Below are 21,040 nucleotides of genomic sequence, written 5' to 3' on the forward strand. Positions count from 1 at the left end.
GTTGCTCCTTTAGTATTGTGTGTGAATTATGTATTTTTAAAGCACTAACAGTATATTGGTACAGTAATTCATTGTAAAATAGTTGTAAGATGTAAAAATATGTGACCATTTCATGTTATAGAATCCTTTGTAGTATCAGAACTTTTCTACAGACTTGAAATCATTTTCATAAATGTAACAGCAAAAAATACCATGTATGCATTCCATATGTTCTAAATTTATATAATTATTTTACTATGTTTTTAGCTTTATATTTAGGGCTTAAAACATATATGGTTCAAATTTCTAGAGAACTATAAAGTTTATATTAGATGCCTTTTAAATATTTCTCACTGAATCTGCACTTATTTATTCAAGAGCAGAAAGGTTGGTCTTCATGTTTTATACTATAAAGTATATATTAGATGCCTTTTAAATATTTCTCACTGAATCTGCACTTATTTATACAAGAGCAGAAAGGTTGGTCTTCATGTTTTATACTATAAAGTATATATTAGATGCCTTTTAAATATTTCTCACTGAATCTGCACTTATTTATACAAGAGCAGAAAGGTTGGTCTTCATGTCTGGCCTTCTTTCAACCTAACCAATTATTAACTTTGAGCTTCAGTATATGCAATATTATATTTTCTCTCAAGTAGTTTCCTTGTATGCATGGATATGTACAGTGTGTCAAATATTAACTAACATAACAGAAAACTCTTGCTCCTAAGGCCAAGTTGTGCTAACCAACAAAACCGTAGGTTGAGGTGATGCTTCCTTTAGAGGTCATTATTTCCTCCGGATGGTCAGGTCCCTTTTCACTATCAAGTGAAAGTATCAATTATTTGTTTTATATTGTCAGGAAAAGGAAGTTTGATGATGTGACTATCTACCTATTGCCTGCTGCATGAAATAACATCCTGGTAACACTCCTCGGGGAATAATGCAGTATGTTAGCAACGTGCCAAAAGAATCAAGTATGGTTTTAAAAATATGTAGGAACCAGTAAAGATAGAAAATCATACGTTGAGTATATCTCGTAACTGCCAACTTAAAATCATTTATTTTGCTGACAAAATAGTTATATGTTCAAAAAATAAAATAAACATTCATTTTAGCAACAACAAAAAAAAGTTTGAGTAATTTATTATAAATAATAATTATGTGCACTTTGAAGTACTGCATAATACACAAAAGATGTGATTCACTCCAATTCTTTAATGGGAAATATTGGAGTTTTGCTGACTAGAAGCTTGTGTAAAAGAAAACATTCATGAGATGTTCAGCATAGCAATGGCATATTCATCTTGACCTGAAAAATTGATACTCAGGAGGAGCCCATCTTGGACATTCCATTAATGCTCTTCACTTCATCCACAGACATGCCCTCAAAAACACACAGACATAAGTACGTGCAAAGCTTTAAATCACCTCCAAAAGCACCTGGAATATATCTGGTCCTTTGTGAGGAAGGAATAGCCATGGGATGGGATACTGCTGCAGTTGTGCCTCTCCCATTCCTTTCACAAAGAATCTAGTACACGACGTGCACTGTTATACATTTTGACTGCTGCATGAGTATTTCTACAGTCGGGACAATATCGATTCCATGCTATTAAACCAAAATACTTTGAGATGCCAGCCTGTTTTGAATGAATCTGAAGCATGCACACTGTCGCGAGCTTAAGAGCTCCATCACAAATAAATTGGAATGAGTACATCAACAAGAGACTAACAGACCTGCTACCAATGTTTTGGGATTCTTTGTTGATGACCTTTTTGAATGAGGTATGAGGAACCTAAAATGCTTCTTGTCTAATGACAAAAATCTGTTTTCAATAGCCCCTGAAGCAGCCCTTCACTGGGCGAAACTCAGGCCTAGAGTCGGGCATTCACGGAATCATTGTTTTACCAATAAATATTTTTTGAGGCTCTTCTACTTTTCTGTGTTTACATTCCTTACACACAGTAATGACAGATAAGCAGAGACAAAAATATATTTGTAGGGTGGTCTTTGAGTTAAAGCAGCTGCCAGGAGTGAGGCTCCTTGAGAGAGTCCCAGAACTGGAATAGTGGACAGAATCCAACTGAAGACCAGGACCACTCAGTCCAATTAGGCGAATAAGCATGGAAATATTTGCCCTGGACTCCATCTATTTAACAAATGGCAGCATGTAAAAACTTTTTCACTTTTGAAAGAATAGAAAACCTGGCTGGAACGAGCCCTGTTGAGTTACTCTGTGTTAACAACTTTATCCTACATGGAAGAGCCAATGTTGCTTTTCCCGCTATGGAAAGCAGAGCTTGCCTTTAAAAATAAGAAGTCCGAGCTACCTTCATGAACCCTAAACAGTATCCATACTATCCTTACCGTGATCTAAGCCGCCTCCTTTTCATTGATGTTTTCCCACCACTTCTTTCTAAACATGCATGTAGTTACCGGATACAGTCACACTTATGCTGGGCACACTTTCTACATGCATGTAAACATATACAGCTTTCATCTTCTCCCACACACACAACACAGCCATGGCTCGGTGCTTTACTGAGACTGTAAACAAATCCAAAAACCACAGACACTATTCGCGGACCGCAGTGATAAAAAGCAAGAATCATCTACACAGACTACTTGCAGCACTATTTACATAGAACTGGGTTTCTCTTCCGCAAGCTAATGTGCACATGGAGAAGATAATTTTCAGAATGGTTTACCCAAGCAAAAAGTGTTTCACTCCAGTAAATCAGGTGTCTGGGAAACTTCCCATCCTCCATGCGCACTGTTTCACAGCATGCAGACTTTTAGCCACGTTGACAGGAGGTGTTCCCGGGGGTGAGGGAAGATTGCATTTTCTAATCTTTGCATGTACTTTTCAAGTCACATTCTCCCCTCACAAGAATGCAGGTGCAGGAAAAGCGCATGCGCTGTATAATTTTCAAAGTGGGAATCCTCCTGTACTTTCCCTTTGGTGCGAGGCTGCGTGGACTAAAAGTGCATGCATGCAGACCTCGTGCCAGGGAGTGGTTCCAAGTCCCAGATTTGGGTGAGCTGGGCCCACAGAGCGCAGCTCTCTTTCAAGTTAGAAGTCCAGGCTCACGAAGCCTGCCTCGCTCGTCCCCCGGCGCAGAAAAAGGAAGGTGTCAATGGTAGTAGGTCTAAAAAGATGTGGCGGGCTCAGTGAATTAATTAGATTTGTGGCTTCACAGGTCGTGTCTATGCTGTCTTGTCGAAAAGAGAAGGGCGAGTGTTGCTGGAAGAGATGAAGGAAGGCACAGACATGTTCATTATCAAGGCAGTGCTGCCGGTGGCAGAAAGCTTTGGCTTCGCTGATGAAATCAGGAAGAGGACAAGTGGCCTGGCTAGTCCACAGCTGGTCTTCAGCCACTGGGAGGTAAACCTTGTTTTATTCCATCTCGGCTGGGGATACATAGAAAATAGAGAACATTATAAGGCATGCAAAGAATTCAGTTTTGTTGAGGTTAAAACCAAGATTCTGCACAGATTGGCTTTCTTCAAGCTTAAAAAAAAAAAAAGGCACCCAAGAGTACTTTAATGGGGCCTAGTGGGTTGTTTTTTTTTAATGACATTTTACTGTTTTTAAAATAATGTACACTCCTTACTTTTCCTATGATTAACTCAGTTTCTATTTTGCCAGCAAGACTGACTTGGAAAATAGTTGGTGTAAATAGACTCCTCGTGCCACACGACCAGTAATGGTCACCCCTGTTGGCAAATTCTTAACGAGAGTCGTGGATGGCGGAAATTAGGATCTAAAGAAGAAAAAGAACTTTTTTATAAAGAAAATAAACCGTAGTCATTGCCCTGTCATAATAATTGTGTTCTCGTACATTACGTCGACCCAGGAAACGAGAAAGGGAGAATCTTAATTGGGCAGACCAGATGGGCGGATTGGTCTTTATCTGCCATCATCATCCACTCTCCAAGGTGCAGACAGACTGGAAATTTATTAGTGCCTAATTATACCTGACCTACATTCCTTGTACCTCAGGAGGAGGCACAATCCGTCTTGCTGTGAGTTGTACTTCAGATCCCAAGTCTGCACTTACGTTAGTGTCTGTTGCTGACCTCATTTGATGGCATCAGCGTGTGTATATCTCTCCAGGTTTTCGGACATCAAGCGAGGATGTGGTCAGTGTATGACAGTTTGCTCCTTTTGGAGTAATTGGACTTCATTGGCTTTTTAGAAAACATCTGAGGAAGCAAAGGGCCAGAATTGGAAATTGTCACTAGGATAGCATTTGATCTATATGTAGGATGCAGCAAAACTGGCCTCCTTCCCCCCCCCCCCTCCCTTTTCTGTCTCTCTTTTTTTTTTACTTCTCTGATGTCACGGTGCCCAAAATTATGAACTGTGTGCTCTGCAGCCGCCCGTAGCACGACAATGCATGTCTGTCCTATCTGACTATGGCCAAGAGCTCAAGCGTCTTCCCTATGAAAATAATTCCTCTCCTACGAACATTTTACTCTTCAAAGGACACTTTGATTTGGCCTTAGGGGTGTTCTTATAAGAGAAATGTACTGGGACAAGAACATTTCTGCAGACGCACGTTGTTGCGATATTTATTGTTGATTTTATTCTAAAACTGGCTGAGGACTCGTACCTTTAGCACGCGAAACAAGTCCCCAGATCTTATGCTGGGTTGTTTTTTTTTTTTTCCCCCCCTGCAGGATATGGAAGCAACCCCTCCCCAGCCAGAGTTTATGAATATATTTAATTCTAACAAAGCTTAATGTCTTCCCGTTCTTCCAGCACCAAGCCAGTGAGATGGATCTTGGCAGCATCTCATTCTGAAATTTAAGACCGACCCCCCTCCTCCACACCCCCCCCCCCCCCCCCACAATGGAGAGACTCCCCATCCTCTGTCTTTCAATAGAGTAATAGAGTGCTTCATCTTTGGAAAACAGGAGGGTTTGAAAACTCCCAAGAATGGTCTGGTCAGCATGAGTCATATTTCACTGCCATACTGTTCTCATCGGGCTGACAGCCGAGTCTGAAAACTCAGCCCCCCCCCCCCCCCCAACACACACACACCACCACCACCCATGCCAGATGTGCAGTGCTTGTCAGAAGCACGGGATTTGAATGGCAGCTCTTGGTGCAGGGAGAACAAAGAAACATTGGCAGCAGCTACCATGACAGAAGAGCTCTTTACCCTTAGACTAGCAGCTTGCCAAACATTCCTCCAAAAGGCTAATCCGTTTCAGCTCAAAATAGACTGAAGGACCATACAAACTGTTATTACTTTCCCAAAAAATGTTAATCCATTATGAAGCTGGAAATCAAAGCTTGTTGGTAGGCTTGCAACCTAGCAGAATATGAATTAAGAGCTGTTTCTGGAAATTTAAACGAGTGCTCAAAACCAAAACAATCCATCTTTCAGGAAGGAATGTACAGTATTATGTAATAGTCCGTGAAGCAATGTTAAAGCTGCCATATTAGCCAGAGTCCAAGATATCAACTTGCCTAGTCTGGGGCTATGTTGCCTCTTCAGGGCCCATTTCTAGGGCCTTTTTTTTTACTAAATATATTTTATTTAATTTTTTACTTTAGGAAAAAAAAAAAAAAAGTATGTTCCTTTTCTTATAGTCACATCTTGTGTTTTGAAATCTCTCTGTCCCAAAGACCATAGTTTAGTGTTGTAATGCTTTGTCTGCACTTTATACGAGACACTGTGATAACTTGCATGGGGTCCTGAAGAGGGCTGCTTAGTGACAACCTTGATTTAGTTCAGTTCAGAGCTGGCTGCCATCCCTCTGGAATCTCCACTGAACGATTCGGGAGGGTCTTACCTTCTTCACTGTCAGGAAGGACGTGAGCCGGCACCATGGACCTGCGCTGAATGATGCCACCTGTTGGCTAGGACGTCCAGAGCTAGGGAAGCTTTCAAAAAACTGTAAACATCGATCATCTCCTTGGGAAATAATCAGAATGTAAAAAGAATCACTGTCTTTGTACTTCCTATTCTACACTGTTGCTTTAGATGGAAGTACAGCATCGGGTTTTCCACAGTGGTGCTAGCATGCCCTTCTTTACAAGACTTTCATACAAATAAAAAGTATACTGAAAAACAAAAGGACAGTTTTCAAAAGATTTTAGCCGGGTAACGAACTAGTTACCCCGGTAAAGCCAAGGGCTGAAATTTGCCCTCCCCCTCTGTGGGTGGAAGTGACTGTGCTGTTCCACAGTGCTAGTGCTTTTGCCTGCTTTGAACAGGGACGGGGCTGGGAGGAGGAACAGAGCTGGCCAGCAGCGCTCAGGCGCTTCATTATGAGATCCCCACGAGCCACTCGGGGCAAAGACTTTGCATCCGCTTCAGAGCAGGTGCTAATGGACTTGCAGTGCTGGCTGGCCCCAGATTTTCAAAGGGAAGCTCCGCGAGGAAGTTCCCTTTGAAAATATGCTTGCAGGCTGGCAGGTGCGAAATCCCCTCCCCCCAGATTTTCAGAACTGCCCGGTAGCGCTCCTAGTTCATATAATTCGTACTGGAAGCGTGGGTGAACGAGAGCCTCCTCGAAGAGTCACACTCGTCAGTAGACAGGGATTTCTCCGTGGTCCATGGTGCCTGAGCACAGGTGGCAAGGAGAAGGAAAGGGGTAGACTCTTTCAATAGTAACCTCCTCAAATTGATTATGAAAAAGAACTGAGCAGTTAAGTGCAAGAAGTGATGTGATGTTGGGTGGCTCAGGAATATCAAAATGGTGCCGTTACTATCTTTTTTATAAGGAAAAGTAGAATGTTGTGTCTAACAAGACTGGAATGAGCAGGAATAGTAGAAAGAATAGATGGGTGTTTTCAGAAAGACTAAAAATCATCTGACCCACAGCATTTATTACCAGTAATTAGGCTATGGAAGGAAAAATGAAATGATTAACTATTTGAGCAGCACAGCTGGAATCGTCCTTTCCGTTCAGGTTATTTTGCACTTGGATCCAGTGCTCTGAAAAGCAAGACGGATCTGAGCAGCATTAGAGTCTGGGAGAAGAAATTTAAGCAGTGCTTACACTAATAGCAGTTCTCTCAATGCTACCTAATAATGGTATGTAAGTGGCAGAGCAATTAAATCTGCAGAAGAGAACTGTAGAAAAAAAAAATCACAGTGGATTTTACAGAGTGGAGACCTTGTGATTGTGCAGAGACATGAATTGTTTTCCCATTTACTGGGATTTAATGCGTTTTGTACAATGGTAAAGAAATTGCAAGTATATGGTTTCTCAGACAATATCTTGTGACCATGTATGGGAAGCCTGTTCTTTTTATTATTTTATTACAATTTACAATAAATGAGATGAACAAGATCTCCCTAAATAGATTAGAATATAACAGAGTAAAAAAGAAGGAAAAAAAACCCCCCAGCTTATTATCAACATTTTATTATTACGTGGCCTTGCGCTTCCATTTTAATTTCTCAGTCGCTATTAGCCTGGGATAGATACTGCGAGTGTTCGTTTTAACATCTACAACAGCAGTCTACAAAAAGCTGGGGAATTGGGGGAAATTTAGAAATCCGTTTGTGTCGTGTTCCCATAATCTTTGAATATCGACCTCAGTGTGTTTGATACCTTCTTACCACCCATCTGTAATGCTGTGATTCAGCTTGTGGGTCAAACACTCTTTTGGAACATAAAGTGCCGGTACTACAGAGAATGTATTGAAAAACAATTTGCGCGCTTTGAAGGCTTCCGAAGTAAAACTTCGCCATCAAGGATGCATTTTGGTGCATTGTTAGTGCCGCTGAAGAAATCGTGGCACGGTCTCTTCTCGCCAATAGGCAGAAATGTTTTATTCCCCAGCAGGAAGTCATGCAAATGTAGAGGCTACAGGAGAAGATTATAAAGGAGAAGCATAATTGTATGATGTGGGTGACACTGATGGAGTTATATAGGAAAGCTTCGAAATACTGACTTATACATGAGAGTCTGCAGCAACACCTGTCCCATCAGTCAGTGGCCAACACGACACCACCTTTGAAAATCCATCACATTCCCTGATGATCCCTAAATCTGATGGATGTCACCTGAATACATAGCAGACTGTTACACTTATTGTGTGGTGCACTATGTGCAAGTTGAACCATTATTTTGTAATACTTGATAAACAGGTGTTCTCTGTTTATTTTTGAAGACATAGGGGCACTTCTAACTTTCCATATATCCCCATTCTGGTCTCTGTCCCCTGAAGATAAAAGGTGCTCCGCTGTACTGTAAGAAATTTGTCTGCCCCAGTTTGACTGCATGCAATACATCTAGCTCTGCTTCTTCCTTTAAAAAAAAATCAGTTTTCATATGATGAAACTCTCTGGTAGTTGTTGAGCTTAGAGAATAACCAAACCTTTCAGTGTAAAAAAAAAAAAAAAAAAGTCAACAAAGAATCCACCCCCTGATAAATGAGCAGGTGCACTAGGATACGCACTCTAGCACTCAGGACAGACAAATGCAGTTCTAGTTTTTCAGTAGTTTATAAAGCTGTCTTGTAAGGTTTGTTTTTTGTTTTTCTTTATTAATCTCTCACTCTAAACAACTTCAGAATGTGAGATTTCTTAGTTAGAACTTGGCCAGTGTATTTGCAGACGGAACCAATGCATTTGGAATTATTGTTTTGCTTTGTTTTTGTAATGCAGTTTTATTATTGCTTTGAGACAAAGGATTCAGAATCACAAAGGGTCCTGGTTTGACCCGTTGAAAAAATGGGGTCTCCTTGTCTTCCTGAGATCCAGGACTTTCATATACTCCAAAGTTCACTGCTTTCTTCTCATATTTGTTTAAGATATTAAAATGAATATTATCTGACATCTTAGGCAAGTCATTAAACTTCTCCTTGGTGACACTTGACATTTCAAAAAACTCTACAGCATTTCCTTAATAAAAGCCCTCGCGTTGCAAGTATGAGCCTGTCTTTCCGGGCAGAGGGCTGCCAACGGAAAATATTACATGGCTTTTAGTATGTTTTTCAAGCTTTCACCTTGATGTGCTTTTCCTGGGGGAAGGAGGGATATTATGTTGTAGCCTCTGTGAAGGAGTTTATTCCCATAAAATAAAGTCTCCTTATTTGGTAACACAGTATTGGGAAAGATGGCTGCATAGCGTGCCAGAGAGGTGATGCTGCGTCATTTGCTTACAAGCAGGAGACCCCCAGGTTGAGTGAAAGTGGTGAGGGGCAAGAGGGCTTCATTGGTCCATGCAGAGAAGTTGCCACAAGCGCACACATTATCCCCCTCTCTCTTCCTACTGACGTCGAGATCTGCATTCCGTATGCCCAGCTGCGGCGCGCACTGTTTTGGGGGGACGTCACAGGCAGTAGTTGTGTGGCTTTAGGGGATGATACATATAGTATTTACCTAGTTTAACAGAAAAGGTTTAAGCATTCTGCTGTGGGCAGTGGTCTCCTCATGGGCCCAGCGGGGTCGGATAGCAGGTGTTGACCTCCCCTGCCTTCGTTTGCCGCGGGTGCTCCGTTTCAGTGGAAAAGCCAAGGCTGCACCGTCCTCGGCTCATGGCTCAAGACCCTGCACCTTTGATCTTTGCCTAAAAGAGGGCGAGGCAGTGAACTCGGGTTAAAGAGGATGCTCTGACTTCTACGTGGGTTTGGAGATAGAGCAGCAGCACAGTCTGTGGTTTGGATTCCTTTAAGCGCAATCTGTTTGAAGTAATTGTGGTTCTTTACCTTCAGCTCAGGGATGTGTTCAGGCTGTAGTTACATGCACTTTTCATAACTGGTGGGATCGTGTTGGCACGGTTCTTTTCGTTTACGAAGAACTTGCCAGTTTTAATCCACATGTGAAACTTCTGCAAATATTTTGTTGTTTCTGATTGCTTTACTTTTGTTAAAGCAGGCTGATTTATGTTCTTATATTATTGTGCAGTGGGAAAGGCTCGTATTTGTGTTTGAAGCCTTAATTTTAAGCACTTTACTTACGAATGAATATTCAGTCCCTGAATAGGTGATTTACAATTTGTACGTAACCGTGTGGGCTTCACAGTGTTTGCGATTGTGGGGCCAGAATTTTAACTTTTGAGATGAAAGCCTTTAGTAACATGAGACAGGAGACTGTCTGGCACTTCATCTTGGCTCTAATGCTGAGGGGAAGTATTTTCTGTTATGTTTGTTGTTTATCAGGAGCAATAGGGAGGCTAATTTTCAATTCTGTGCACAACTCAGCACATGCACGCAGAAGTAGGCACGCCTTTATAGGGTTACCTCACGGCTGGATCTGCTTTTCGACAGTTTGTATAACTTGCTGTATGTTTGGTGCGTATACGCACTCAATTCCCGTATACCTCCTGCTTTATGCCTGTTTGTGGTTTTGCATTTCATCTTTGCTTACTTTCTTTTGTTTGCCTAGTTTTTCTGACTCCCATTGGGTTTGCTTCTGGCCCTCCCGATGCAGTGTCACGAAACACGGTCCTGTGTCAGGGGACTCATTTCTGTGGCATCTGTTTTAAGCCACTGTTGTTTGCAGATATTTACATCCGTTATGGACTTTGATTAAAAGGACATGTGAATTATTGATGAGAGAGTCTCACTTTATGTAGCCCTTTAAATTGTATCTGTTTGAATGCAACCACTCTGAGTGTTATCGTAGCACGCTGCTGTCTATTTTTTGATGCGCCTAAAATGATGCCTTTACTGCATAAACTGCAGCGGGAAACATGCGGTTTATAAAATGACACGTGCTGCTGCCGCCCCAAAGGTCCGCGCCTATGTTTCAGTACACGTACATTTTTTTTAATGCAGGGAGTCAATTTGTTTATACACTTGTTTTCTAAGATGACTTAGTTGAAAATTGCCGACCTCTAGGTGCCTAAACGTACGTGCGGACTTCCGTACTACCCCCATACTTTTTATCTGGGTTAAAAAAAACAGAGGCATTCCTTGAGCAAAATAAGTGCGCGGGCTTGATGTTTTCAGATGTCCACGCGCTGTAGTACCCCCTCTTGGTCACCGGCAGAAATAACGGATACAGAACGTGCGGGCATACTGAGCACACGGTGCGTATTGTGCAAAGTCTGCCTGGTGAACCAGCATGTAGGGGTTTCAAACTGAAGTCCCTGAGTCTGCTTGAAAGGGCCTGCCCTGACTGCTCCTCAGCCCTAGAAAGAAAAGTACCCATGCTAGGGACACCTTGCATACTTCTGCTGGGGGAGAGGGGGGGGCACAACGAAGCCATTTTCAAAGGGGGGCTTTGGAATTCCCTTTGAAAATTGCCCTTTTTGTATTTAAGTTGCCATTTATTGAGGTAATTCATACCACTGGGTTTTTTCAATCTTTCTCTGCGTCTGTTCGACCATTCTTAATGTTATATTTGCATTTCACGTATTTGGTGTCTGCTTGGGCTTCTGATGGCATTCGGAAGCATAGAATCGGCCATATAGTTAAAGCGCGAAACTTAGTGGGACTATGCATTCAGGAATGAAATGCCGCTCAGAACAGAAAAGGGGGATTTCTAATCATGTTGCTTTAATTACCAGTTGAGTTACCTGAAAAGTGTCCTTTTTGCTAAATCTGCCACTTTAAGTTGATGCATGCTGAAAGTTGCATGGTTGATGAGAAAAGGACTATTGCTCTTAACCATTTCTTTGGTGCTCCTGTTTATTTTCAAACCTGGACATTACCAGGGTTAGTAGCCGGTGGACCTACTGCAGCAAGGTGTGCCTTTAAACCTTTCAAAACCCCTGACTGTTTTCCCATTAACCACCCAAAGCCCCTGTGACATGCACCCAGCTCCAAAATGAGAGAATTTTCATTGCTCAAACGCTGTCTGTCTAACTTGTCCACCATTCTCACCTGAAATTTGTATTACTAATGTATTTTGCATAACTTCTTCTAGTTCTTGAAAGGAAGGTGCGTGTGCAAGTGGAAAGGGGTTTTCACTGCGTGTGCTTACTTCCCCCCGTCCTCTGCCTGTCTCGGTGCACTAAACGATCCCCCCGACGATGAGCACACTGGTTTATTACATGATGTCTGAATAGAGCACGTCACGTGATGATGTAAGGATTAAAGCCAAGGGGGGTGATGTTTCCTGAGCTGCATCGGTTTCCACTGATACCGCATTCTTACATTTTCCTCGCAGAATTCCGGCCTCTCAAAGGCCATCTGAATGCCTGCTTTAGGGTGACATCTGGCAGTCGGTGGTAGTTTAAACTTTTCCAGAAACTGTGATGGGAGGCATCAGCCCCAATAGTTGATTAGCAAGCATCCAGTCAGGGACGAATAATTGAATTTACTGAGAGGCTGGTAATTCAGATGTTTTTGGTTTAGTATGGTTGATAAAATGGGAGGGAGGAGTCAGAGCACAGCATTACATTTCTGAAAGGTTTCAGATTTATTTTTTTTTTGGCTTGAGATAAATTATAAGGCTGCTATGAAAGAGCTATAATTCTTCTGCACCTTAACATTTCCATCTTTTTTTTTTTTCACCCCAGAAATCAGTGAGGCTTGTTCATTCGGGCTGCATTATCTCTTTGTCAGATGGTACTGGACTCCTGAATGGGGTAACCAAAGCGAAGCTCACCTGGTAGTATCCCACTGGCTCTAGACAGCCTCAGTAAAAGCCTTGTCACAAGGCGCCGGAGTATAAGAAAAGTAGTCCCCTCTGCCGTTCGCCCTGCCCAGGCTTCCACGGTAACCACAGCGACTTGAGTGCTCTCCGCCAATCAGAACAGGCATTGCCTAATTGCTGTTCACTCTCGTACTCCCAAAGCCCCCTTTTCTATGCCCAGTCATGTGCTCTTCAGCAGTACACACTGCAGTTTGCTTAAAAATCCCCTGTTCCCTCCCATACGTTGGATTTATTTTCCTCTCGCTCTTCTCCCATTTACAGGTCAAGTGTTTCAATGGCTCCTAATTGGCCTAATGTCAGATCGCTGCCCTCTTAAAAAAAAAAAAAAAATTACTTTAAGGGCTACAAGTCAGTAGACCGAGTGTAGCTGTACAAATATCAAGTGCTTTCTTTTGTTTAGAATCGCGATCAAGTGTATACAGTGCTCCATCTGTCAAGTTAGCCCCAGAAGGCAGGCTATCCCTGTTTAAAGGAGAAAAAAAAAAAAAAGCATTAATATTGTATTAATTCTCTTGGGTGTGGCCTAGAAAGCCCATGCAGCTACCTCTCTTTCTAATTGGCCTGTGGCTCAGGGAAGCAAAGGCCATTGCTGTGAGCAGCATGCTCTCTTTGGAAGGTCTTTTAATAGTTTTTAAAATTGAAATAATAATAGCTTGGCTTTATTTTAATTTAAAAACGGGGAGCTGCAGGTTTATAATTGTAATAATGATCTCCGGGGTCAGGCATTTCCTGTTGATGCCCTGGAAGGAATGAATGAAGCCTTAGCATCAATATTCCCGTCGCAGCATAACCAGTAGGAAGTGACATAAACCATGAAGAACCCTGAAATCTCCAGAGACTCCTGGAGGACAGCTTTTTAATGAGTATGTTGAGCAGCTCTGGCAGGCTGTCTGTTATTATACCGCTGCAAAGCACTTTCATGCAAAGCATTGTATTAATTTAATGCTGGCTTTGTATGAAGAAAAAGGACACAGCTCCCAAGGCAGCTCAGCAGACAGAACAAGGTCTTTACACAGACTACATTGTTTAAAAGAAAAAAAAAAAAAAGGCCACCTTACACACTTTGCAGAGTTTGATTTTTTTTTTTTTTTTTAAATGAAGGCCAAACTCACCAGCCTTTTCCACAGGTTTGCTGGAAATCTACCGTGAAAAAGTCCTGTGAAATGCTGCCGGCCATGCCCATGTTTTTATAAGCACAAAAGCGTCATTCTCCAGAGAATTTAGACCCCGGTTTAAGCATGTGCGTGTCTAGCAGCGCATTAAAAATAAGCAGCAAGAGTAAATCGTTTTTTTTTAAATGATCCGGGGGGGGGGGGGGGGGGAGTTGTGCAGGGAACAGTATTGCGCACGAGCTTTTCCCCGTGCTAGTGGTAGGTGTTCTGGAGGGCAGAGTTGGGGCAAGGAAAGCGAATTTGCACATACTTTAATTTTTTTCTAAAATGCAGGCAGAAATATGCACGTAGAAGGTTAACTTCCTGCGTATATGTCCACACGCATACTGGCACAACCCGGGGATTTCCAAAGCAGATGTATACTTTGTACCCACTGATTCTAGCCATATGCAGGCTACTGAAAATGACCCTTGTTGTGTCTGCCCTTAATTTGTTTTGTCACAGCTGTCCAGATTGTCTGTATCAGGACATACTGTAATTGTTTCTATTCCATAACTAAGCATAGGGATTTTCAGTAAGAGAGATATACATAGAGAAGAGACAGAGAGAGCTTTACTATATAATCACTGGGGGTAATTTTCAAAAGGATTCACACACTTAAAACTGGGATTTACATGAATAAATGCACTTTATAAGGTGACTTTTAAAAACCCTAAGTGTCAAAGCCAGGAGATATGGAGAAGCGCAAGACACACAGATTTTAAAAGGCACGCAAGCATGCACGTGTCTCCCAGTACGTGCACAAAACTTTTTTTTTTTTAAAGGGGCGGAACATGGGCATAGTATGGGTGGGGCATGGGCATTCCTGGATTTGAATTAAACCAGCACGTATGTGCTTAAGTGCAGAAGCGCGTAACTTTACTTCTGCTATGGATGGCGTGTAAGTCATGAAACAAAAATGAGGCTAGTCAGAAGGGTTTTAAGGGTTGGTGCTGACAGGATAAAAGGAAGGCTGTTTAACTAGGGGGGGTTAGAAAGTCCTATCTTTTACCTGGACAAACTGGGAATGAACTGGGGAAACTGGTAATTGGGTCCACATGTGTATCTAGTAAAATTCCCAAGAGATGGAATTGGCACGCACAAACACGCGTCTGCTTAAAATTGTGCACGCGCGTACAGCCTATTTAATAGCATGTGCACATATATGCGCATGTGTTATAAAATGGCCGCGTCCATTGGCGCAAGCCGACATACTCATGTACATGTGCGCCCGTGTGGCTCTTTAAAAGTTACTGTCCCCACATGCACCTGGGCTTTTGAAAATTGCTACAGTGTGGGCCATTGAATTGTCAATAGGTGTTATCTGCGTTAAGTGCATTTAATGTGGGTACTTGACCTTTGAATGTTGCTACAATAGTATGTTACATTTACGTATGTAACTCCTTTGAAAATTACCTCCATTATTTTTAAAACCTTTTCTCAACTGCCCAGGAGAAAAAAAACACAGAGGCCGATGTACTAAGCTGTGATTGGCTTCACAAACACATTTATGCTCATTAAAATGTCAAATAGCACATACAACTACTCAAAAATTTGTCTCTCTATAATCGTAATAAACGGGTGGTCGTCAATCAATAATATCACATAAAAATAACAACTATCACACCCCAAATTTTACATGTAGTACAAACTGTATTATCTTATTTTACATGACCATCATATTGGGCATCATCGTAAGTGAAACCACTTGCTCAATTCTGCTGTTTGTTATAATCATCGGTCATTTTTTAATTTTATTTGTATCCTTAGTGTTAGTGTATCCAATTTGCAATCTTCCTTGATCGCTTTAAAGCGTAGGGGGATAGACTTAAAGATCTTAACATGTACATGCTGGAGGAAAGGCGAGATAGCGCAGATACGATAGAGACATTCAGACATCTCAAAGGTTTCCATGCACAGGAGTTTAGCCTCTTTCAGTGGAAAGGAGGCTCTAGAACGAGGGGTCATTAGATGAGGCTGAAAGGGGGTACACTCAGGAGTAATCTTAGGAAATATTTCTTTACAGAGAAGGGTGGTGGATGTCTGGAACGGCCTCACAGTGGACGTGGTGGAGGCAGTAGCAGTATCTGAATTGTTCTATGTAAATATATTCAAGAAGGTATGGAATAAATGCAGGGGATGTACGAGGGAGTGTTGGGAATTGTAAGGGCTGGATAAATTAGATGGGTGGGCAGATAGCTGGGCCTTAACGATCCTTTTCTGCCGTCATGTTTCTAGGCATTTTCAAAATTGCTTTGTTACAGGGTCTGCAGGCTCTTCTACCTGGCGGCTTTGTACCCTTTCTCAAAGGGAAAGGACGTGTACACGTTCCTTTGGAAAAAGCGCCCACGCCGGTTTGCGCAGATTTGAAAATATTTTTCCTCCTGACCTGAGCACTCTCTCGGGTCCCTCTGCTTTTGTACCCGACTGAATCAATGCGCTTTGATCCCATGCGCACTTTTAGCCAAGCCAGCGCTGGGCAAATGGTTTCTGAAAGATACCCCCCCCCCCCCCCCCCCCACTCTCTAGCATCACGTTCAGCGTTAAGGGTCAGATTGTGGCCGCCGAAATGGTTCCAAACGCATCCCCTGGCTGAAGTGCTGCGCGAAGGAACACCGTCTGCTTGACAATATAAAAGTACAAAATTGTGCTTTCTTTTGCAACCGGGGGAAGATACATAAGAACATAAGAACATAAGAAAATGCCATACTGGGTCAGACCAAGGGTCCATCAAGCCCAGCATCCTGTTTCCAACAGTGGCCAATCCAGGCCATAAGAACCTGGCAAGTACCCAAAAACTAAGTCTATTCCATGTAACCATTGCTAATGGCAGTGGCTATTCTCTAAGTGAACCTAATAGCAGGTAATGGACTTCTCCTCCAAGAACTTATCCAATCCTTTTTTAAACACAGCTATACTACCTGCACGAACCACATTCTCTGGCAACAAATTCCAGAGTTTAATTGTGCGTTGAGTAAAAAAGAACTTTCTCCGATTAGTTTTAAATGTGCCCCATGCTAACTTCATGGAGTGTCCCCTAGTCCTTCTACTATCTGAAAGAGTAAATAACCGATTCACATCTACCCGTTCTAGACCTCTCATGATTTTAAACACCTCTATCATATCCCCCCTCAGTCGTCTCTTCTCCAAGCTGAAAAGTCCTAATCTCTTTAGTCTTTCCTCATAGGGGAGTTGTTCCATTCCCCTTATCATTTTGGTAGCCCTTCTCTGTACCTTCTCCATCGCAATTATATCTTTTTTGAGATGCGGCGACCAGAATTGTACACAGTATTCAAGGTGCGGTCTCACCATGGAGCGATACAGAGGCATTATGACATTTTCCGTTTTATTCATCATTCCTTTTCTAATAATTCCCAACATTCTGTTTGCTTTTTTGACTGCCGCAGCACACTGAACCGACGATTTCAATGTGTTATCCACTATGACACCTAGATCTCTTTCTTGGGTTGTAGCACCTAATATGGAACCCAACATCGTGTAATTATAGCATGGGTTATTTTTCCCTATATGCATCACCTTGCATTTTTCCACATTAAATTTCATCTGCCATTTGGATGCCCAATTTTCCAGTCTCACAAGGTCTTCCTGCAATTTATCACAATCTGCTTGTGATTTAACTACTCTGCACAATTTTGTGTCATCTGCAAATTTGATTATCTCACTCGTCGTATTTCTTTCCAGATCATTTATAAATATATTGAACAGTAAGGGTCCCAATACAGATCCCTGAGGCACTCCACTGTCCACTCCCTTCCACTGAGAAAATTGCCCATTTAATCCTACTCTCTGTTTCCTGTCTTTTAGCCAGTTTGCAATCCACGAAAGGACATCGCCACCTATCCCATGACTTTTTACTTTTCCTAGAAGCCTCTCATGAGGAACTTTGTCAAACGCCTTCTGAAAATCCAAGTATACTATATCTACCGGTTCACCTTTATCCACATGTTTATTAACTCCTTCAAAAAAGTGAAGCAGATTTGTGAGGCAAGACTTGCCCTGGGTAAAGCCATGCTGACTTTGTTCCATTAAACCATGTCTTTCTATATGTTCTGTGATTTTGATGTTTAGAACACTTTCCACTATTTTTCCTGGCACTGAAGTCAGGCTAACCGGTCTGTAGTTTCCCGGATCGCCCCTGGAGCCCTTTTTAAATATTGGGGTTACATTTGCTATCCTCCAGTCTTCAGGTACAATGGATGATTTTAATGATAAGTTACAAATTTTTACTAATAGGTCTGAAATTTCATTTTTTAGTTCCTTCAGAACTCTGGGGTGTATACCATCCGGTCCAGGTGATTTACTACTCTTCAGTTTGTCAATCAGGCCTACCACATCTTCTAGGTTCACCGTGATTTGATTCAGTCCATCTGAATCATTACCCATGAAAACCTTCTCCATTACGGGTACCTCCCCAACATCCTCTTCAGTAAACACCGAAGCAAAGAAATCATTTAATCTTTCCGCGATGGCCTTATCTTCTCTAAGTGCCCCTTTAACCCCTCGATCATCTAAAGGTCCAACTGACTCCCTCACAGGCTTTCTGCTTCGGATATATTTAAAAAAGTTTTTACTGTGAGTTTTTGCCTCTACAGCCAACTTCTTTTCAAATTCTCTCTTAGCCTGTCTTATCAATGTCTTACATTTAACTTGCCAATGTTTATGCTTTATCCTATTTTCTTCTGTTGGATCCTTCTTCCAATTTTGAATGAAGATCTTTTGGCTAAAATAGCTTCTTTCACCTCCCCTTTTAACCATGCCGGTAATCGTTTTGCCTTCTTTCCACCTTTCTTAATGTGTGGAATACATCTGGACTGTGCTTCTAGAATGGTATTTTTTAACAATGACCACGCCTCTTGGACATTTTTTACTTTTGTAGCTGCTCCTTTCAGTTTTTTTCTAACAATTTTTCTCATTTTATCAAAGTTTCCCTTTTGAAAGTTTAGCACGAGAGCTTTGGATTTGCACACTGTTCCTTTTCCAGTCATTAAATCAAATCTGATCATATTATGATCACTATTGCCAAGCGGCCCCACCACCGTTACCTCTCTCACCAAGTCCTGTGCTCCACTGAGAATTAGATCTAAAATTGCTCCCTCTCTCGTCGGTTCCTGAACCATTTGCTCCATAAAGCTATCATTTATTCCATCCAGGAACGTTATCTCTCTAGCGTGACCCGATGATACATTTACCCAGTCTATATTGGGGTAATTGAAGTCTCCCATTATTACTGCACTACCAATTTGGTTGGCTTCCCTAATTTCTCTTAGCATTTCACTGTCCATCTCACCATCTTGACCAGGTGGACGGTAGTATACCCCTATCACTGTAGTCTTCCCTGATACACAAGGGATTTCTACCCATAAAGATTCAATTTTGTATTTAGTCTCATGCAGGATGTTTATCCTGTTGGACTCTATGCCATCCCGGACATAAAGCGCCACACCTCCTCCCGACTGCTCCTCTCTGTCATTGCGATATAATTTGTACCCCGGTATAGCACTGTCCCATTGGTTATCCTCTTTCCACCATGTCTCTGAGATGCCAATTAAGTCTATGTCATCATTTACTGCTATACATTCTAATTCTCCCATCTTACTTCTTAGACTTCTGGCATTAGCATACAAACATTTCAAAGTTTGTTTTTTGATTGTATTTTTATTCTGCTTTTTAATTGATAGGGATAAGTTAGAATTTTTTAGCTCAGGTGAGTTTTTAGTTACAGGCATTTGGACTACTTTTCTAATTATTGGAACCTCACTGTCGGGATGCCCTAATTCTAGTGCATCATTAGTATCCTTTAAAGATACATCTCTCCGAACCATGCGCTGCTGAGCGACTGTCGGCTTTCCCCTTTGTTCTAGTTTAAAAGCTGCTCTATCTCCTTTTTAAGGGTTAGCGCCAGCAGTCTGGTTCCATCCTGGTTAAGGTGGAGCCCATCCCTTCGGAAGAGACTCCCCCTTCCCCAAAAGGTTCCCCAGTTCCTAACAAAACTGAATCCCTCTTCCTTGCACCATCGTCTCATCCACGCATTGAGACTCCGGAGCTCTGCCTGCCTCTGGTGACCTGCGCGTGGAACAGGGAGCATTTCAGAGAATGCTACCCTGGAGGTTCTGGATTTAATCTTTCTACCTAAGAGCCTAAATTTGGCTTCCAGAACCTCCCTCCCACATTTTCCTATGTCGTTGGTGCCCACGTGTACCACGACAGCCGGCTCCTCCCCAGCACTGTCTAAAATCCTATCTAGGTGACGCGTGAGGTCCGCCACCTTCGCACCAGGTAGGCATGTTACCAGGCGATCCTCACGCCCACCAGCCACCCAGCTATCTACATTCCTAATAATCGAATCACCAACTATGACGGCCGACCTAACCCTTCCCTCCTGGGCAGTAGGCCTTGGGGAGATATCCTCAGTGCGAAAGGACAATGCATCACCTAGAGAGCAGGTCCTTGCTACAGGATCCTTTCCTGCTACATCTGGTTGGTGCTCTCCCATTATGAGACCTTCTTCCTCCAAGGCAGCACCAGGGCTGCCAGTCTGAAGTTGGGACTGGACTACTATGTCCCTGAAGGTCTCATCTATATACCTCTCTGTCTCCCTCAGCTCCTCCAGGTCTGCCACTCTAGCCTCCAGAGATCGGACTCGTTCTCTGAGAGCCAGGAGCTCTTTGCATCGCGTGCACATGTACAACTTCTCACCGGTGGGTAAAAAATCATACATGTGACACTCGATGCAAAAGACTGGGAAGCCCCCTCTTGCTGCTGGACTGCTGCCTTCATCTCAATTTTGATCAGTTCCTAGTTAAGTTTTAGGTTGCTATGGGATTAGGAATGTGTCTAAGTTCCTTTAAATGTATTAGTGAATTCACTATATGTCTGGTAGTGGCCTACTGGGGTCTGATCGAATTCTCAATAAAGTTTTTGTTGATGGGGTTTTTTTTTTTTTTTTTTTTTTTTTTGGGTTTTTTTTTTGTGCAAGTGGCACCTGCCTATAAATTAAGGGATGAGCTTGGGGTGGGTGGGCGAGGGGTGGGAGGGTTGGGAATTACAAACAGTCTAACTTTAGTTAGTCAGCCTGAGTGACTCACAGCTCCCTTGATTAACAAATGTTGTTCCCTATTCAAACCTAATCACACTACCTCAACACCTTTCCAAGGTGAGTAACTGAGCTGAAATATTCAACTTTTTTACTTTGGTATATACTGCTCCTAGCTCCCGTGCACTGCAGTTACAGCATATTCTTTATTATGCTTATAAATTCTGAACTTGAAAAACAAGTTTTCATTGTTTTTAATCAGGTGCTCGTAAGCAAT

The 21,040-nt window shown here is 42.2% G+C and overlaps 1 protein-coding gene and 1 long non-coding RNA gene across 6 annotated transcripts in view; one reads left to right on the top strand and one right to left on the bottom strand.

Moving 5' to 3' along the window:
- The window catches only part of EFL1 (elongation factor like GTPase 1), a 286,193-nt gene that overhangs the window by 240,116 nt on the left and 25,037 nt on the right, over positions 1-21,040 (top strand). For 4 of the 5 annotated variants that reach the window (XM_029574748.1, XM_029574744.1, XM_029574745.1 and 1 more), the window contains exon 20: positions 3,187-3,371. The exons of the other annotated variant lie outside the window; for it this stretch is intronic. In XM_029574748.1, the coding sequence (XP_029430608.1) occupies positions 3,187-3,371 (185 nt within the window). The remainder of the gene's footprint in view (positions 1-3,186; positions 3,372-21,040) is intronic. 5 annotated transcript variants of the gene reach the window in all.
- Positions 3,309-5,915, bottom strand: LOC115074842. The gene is made up of 3 exons (XR_003852350.1): positions 5,792-5,915; positions 4,048-4,192; positions 3,309-3,397 (listed from the first exon to the last, which is right to left on the bottom strand). It is a non-coding gene; the product is annotated as an uncharacterized LOC115074842 (long non-coding RNA).

Source organism: Rhinatrema bivittatum, chromosome 13, assembly GCF_901001135.1.
Source record: "Rhinatrema bivittatum chromosome 13, aRhiBiv1.1, whole genome shotgun sequence".
NCBI lineage: Eukaryota > Metazoa > Chordata > Amphibia > Gymnophiona > Rhinatrematidae > Rhinatrema > Rhinatrema bivittatum.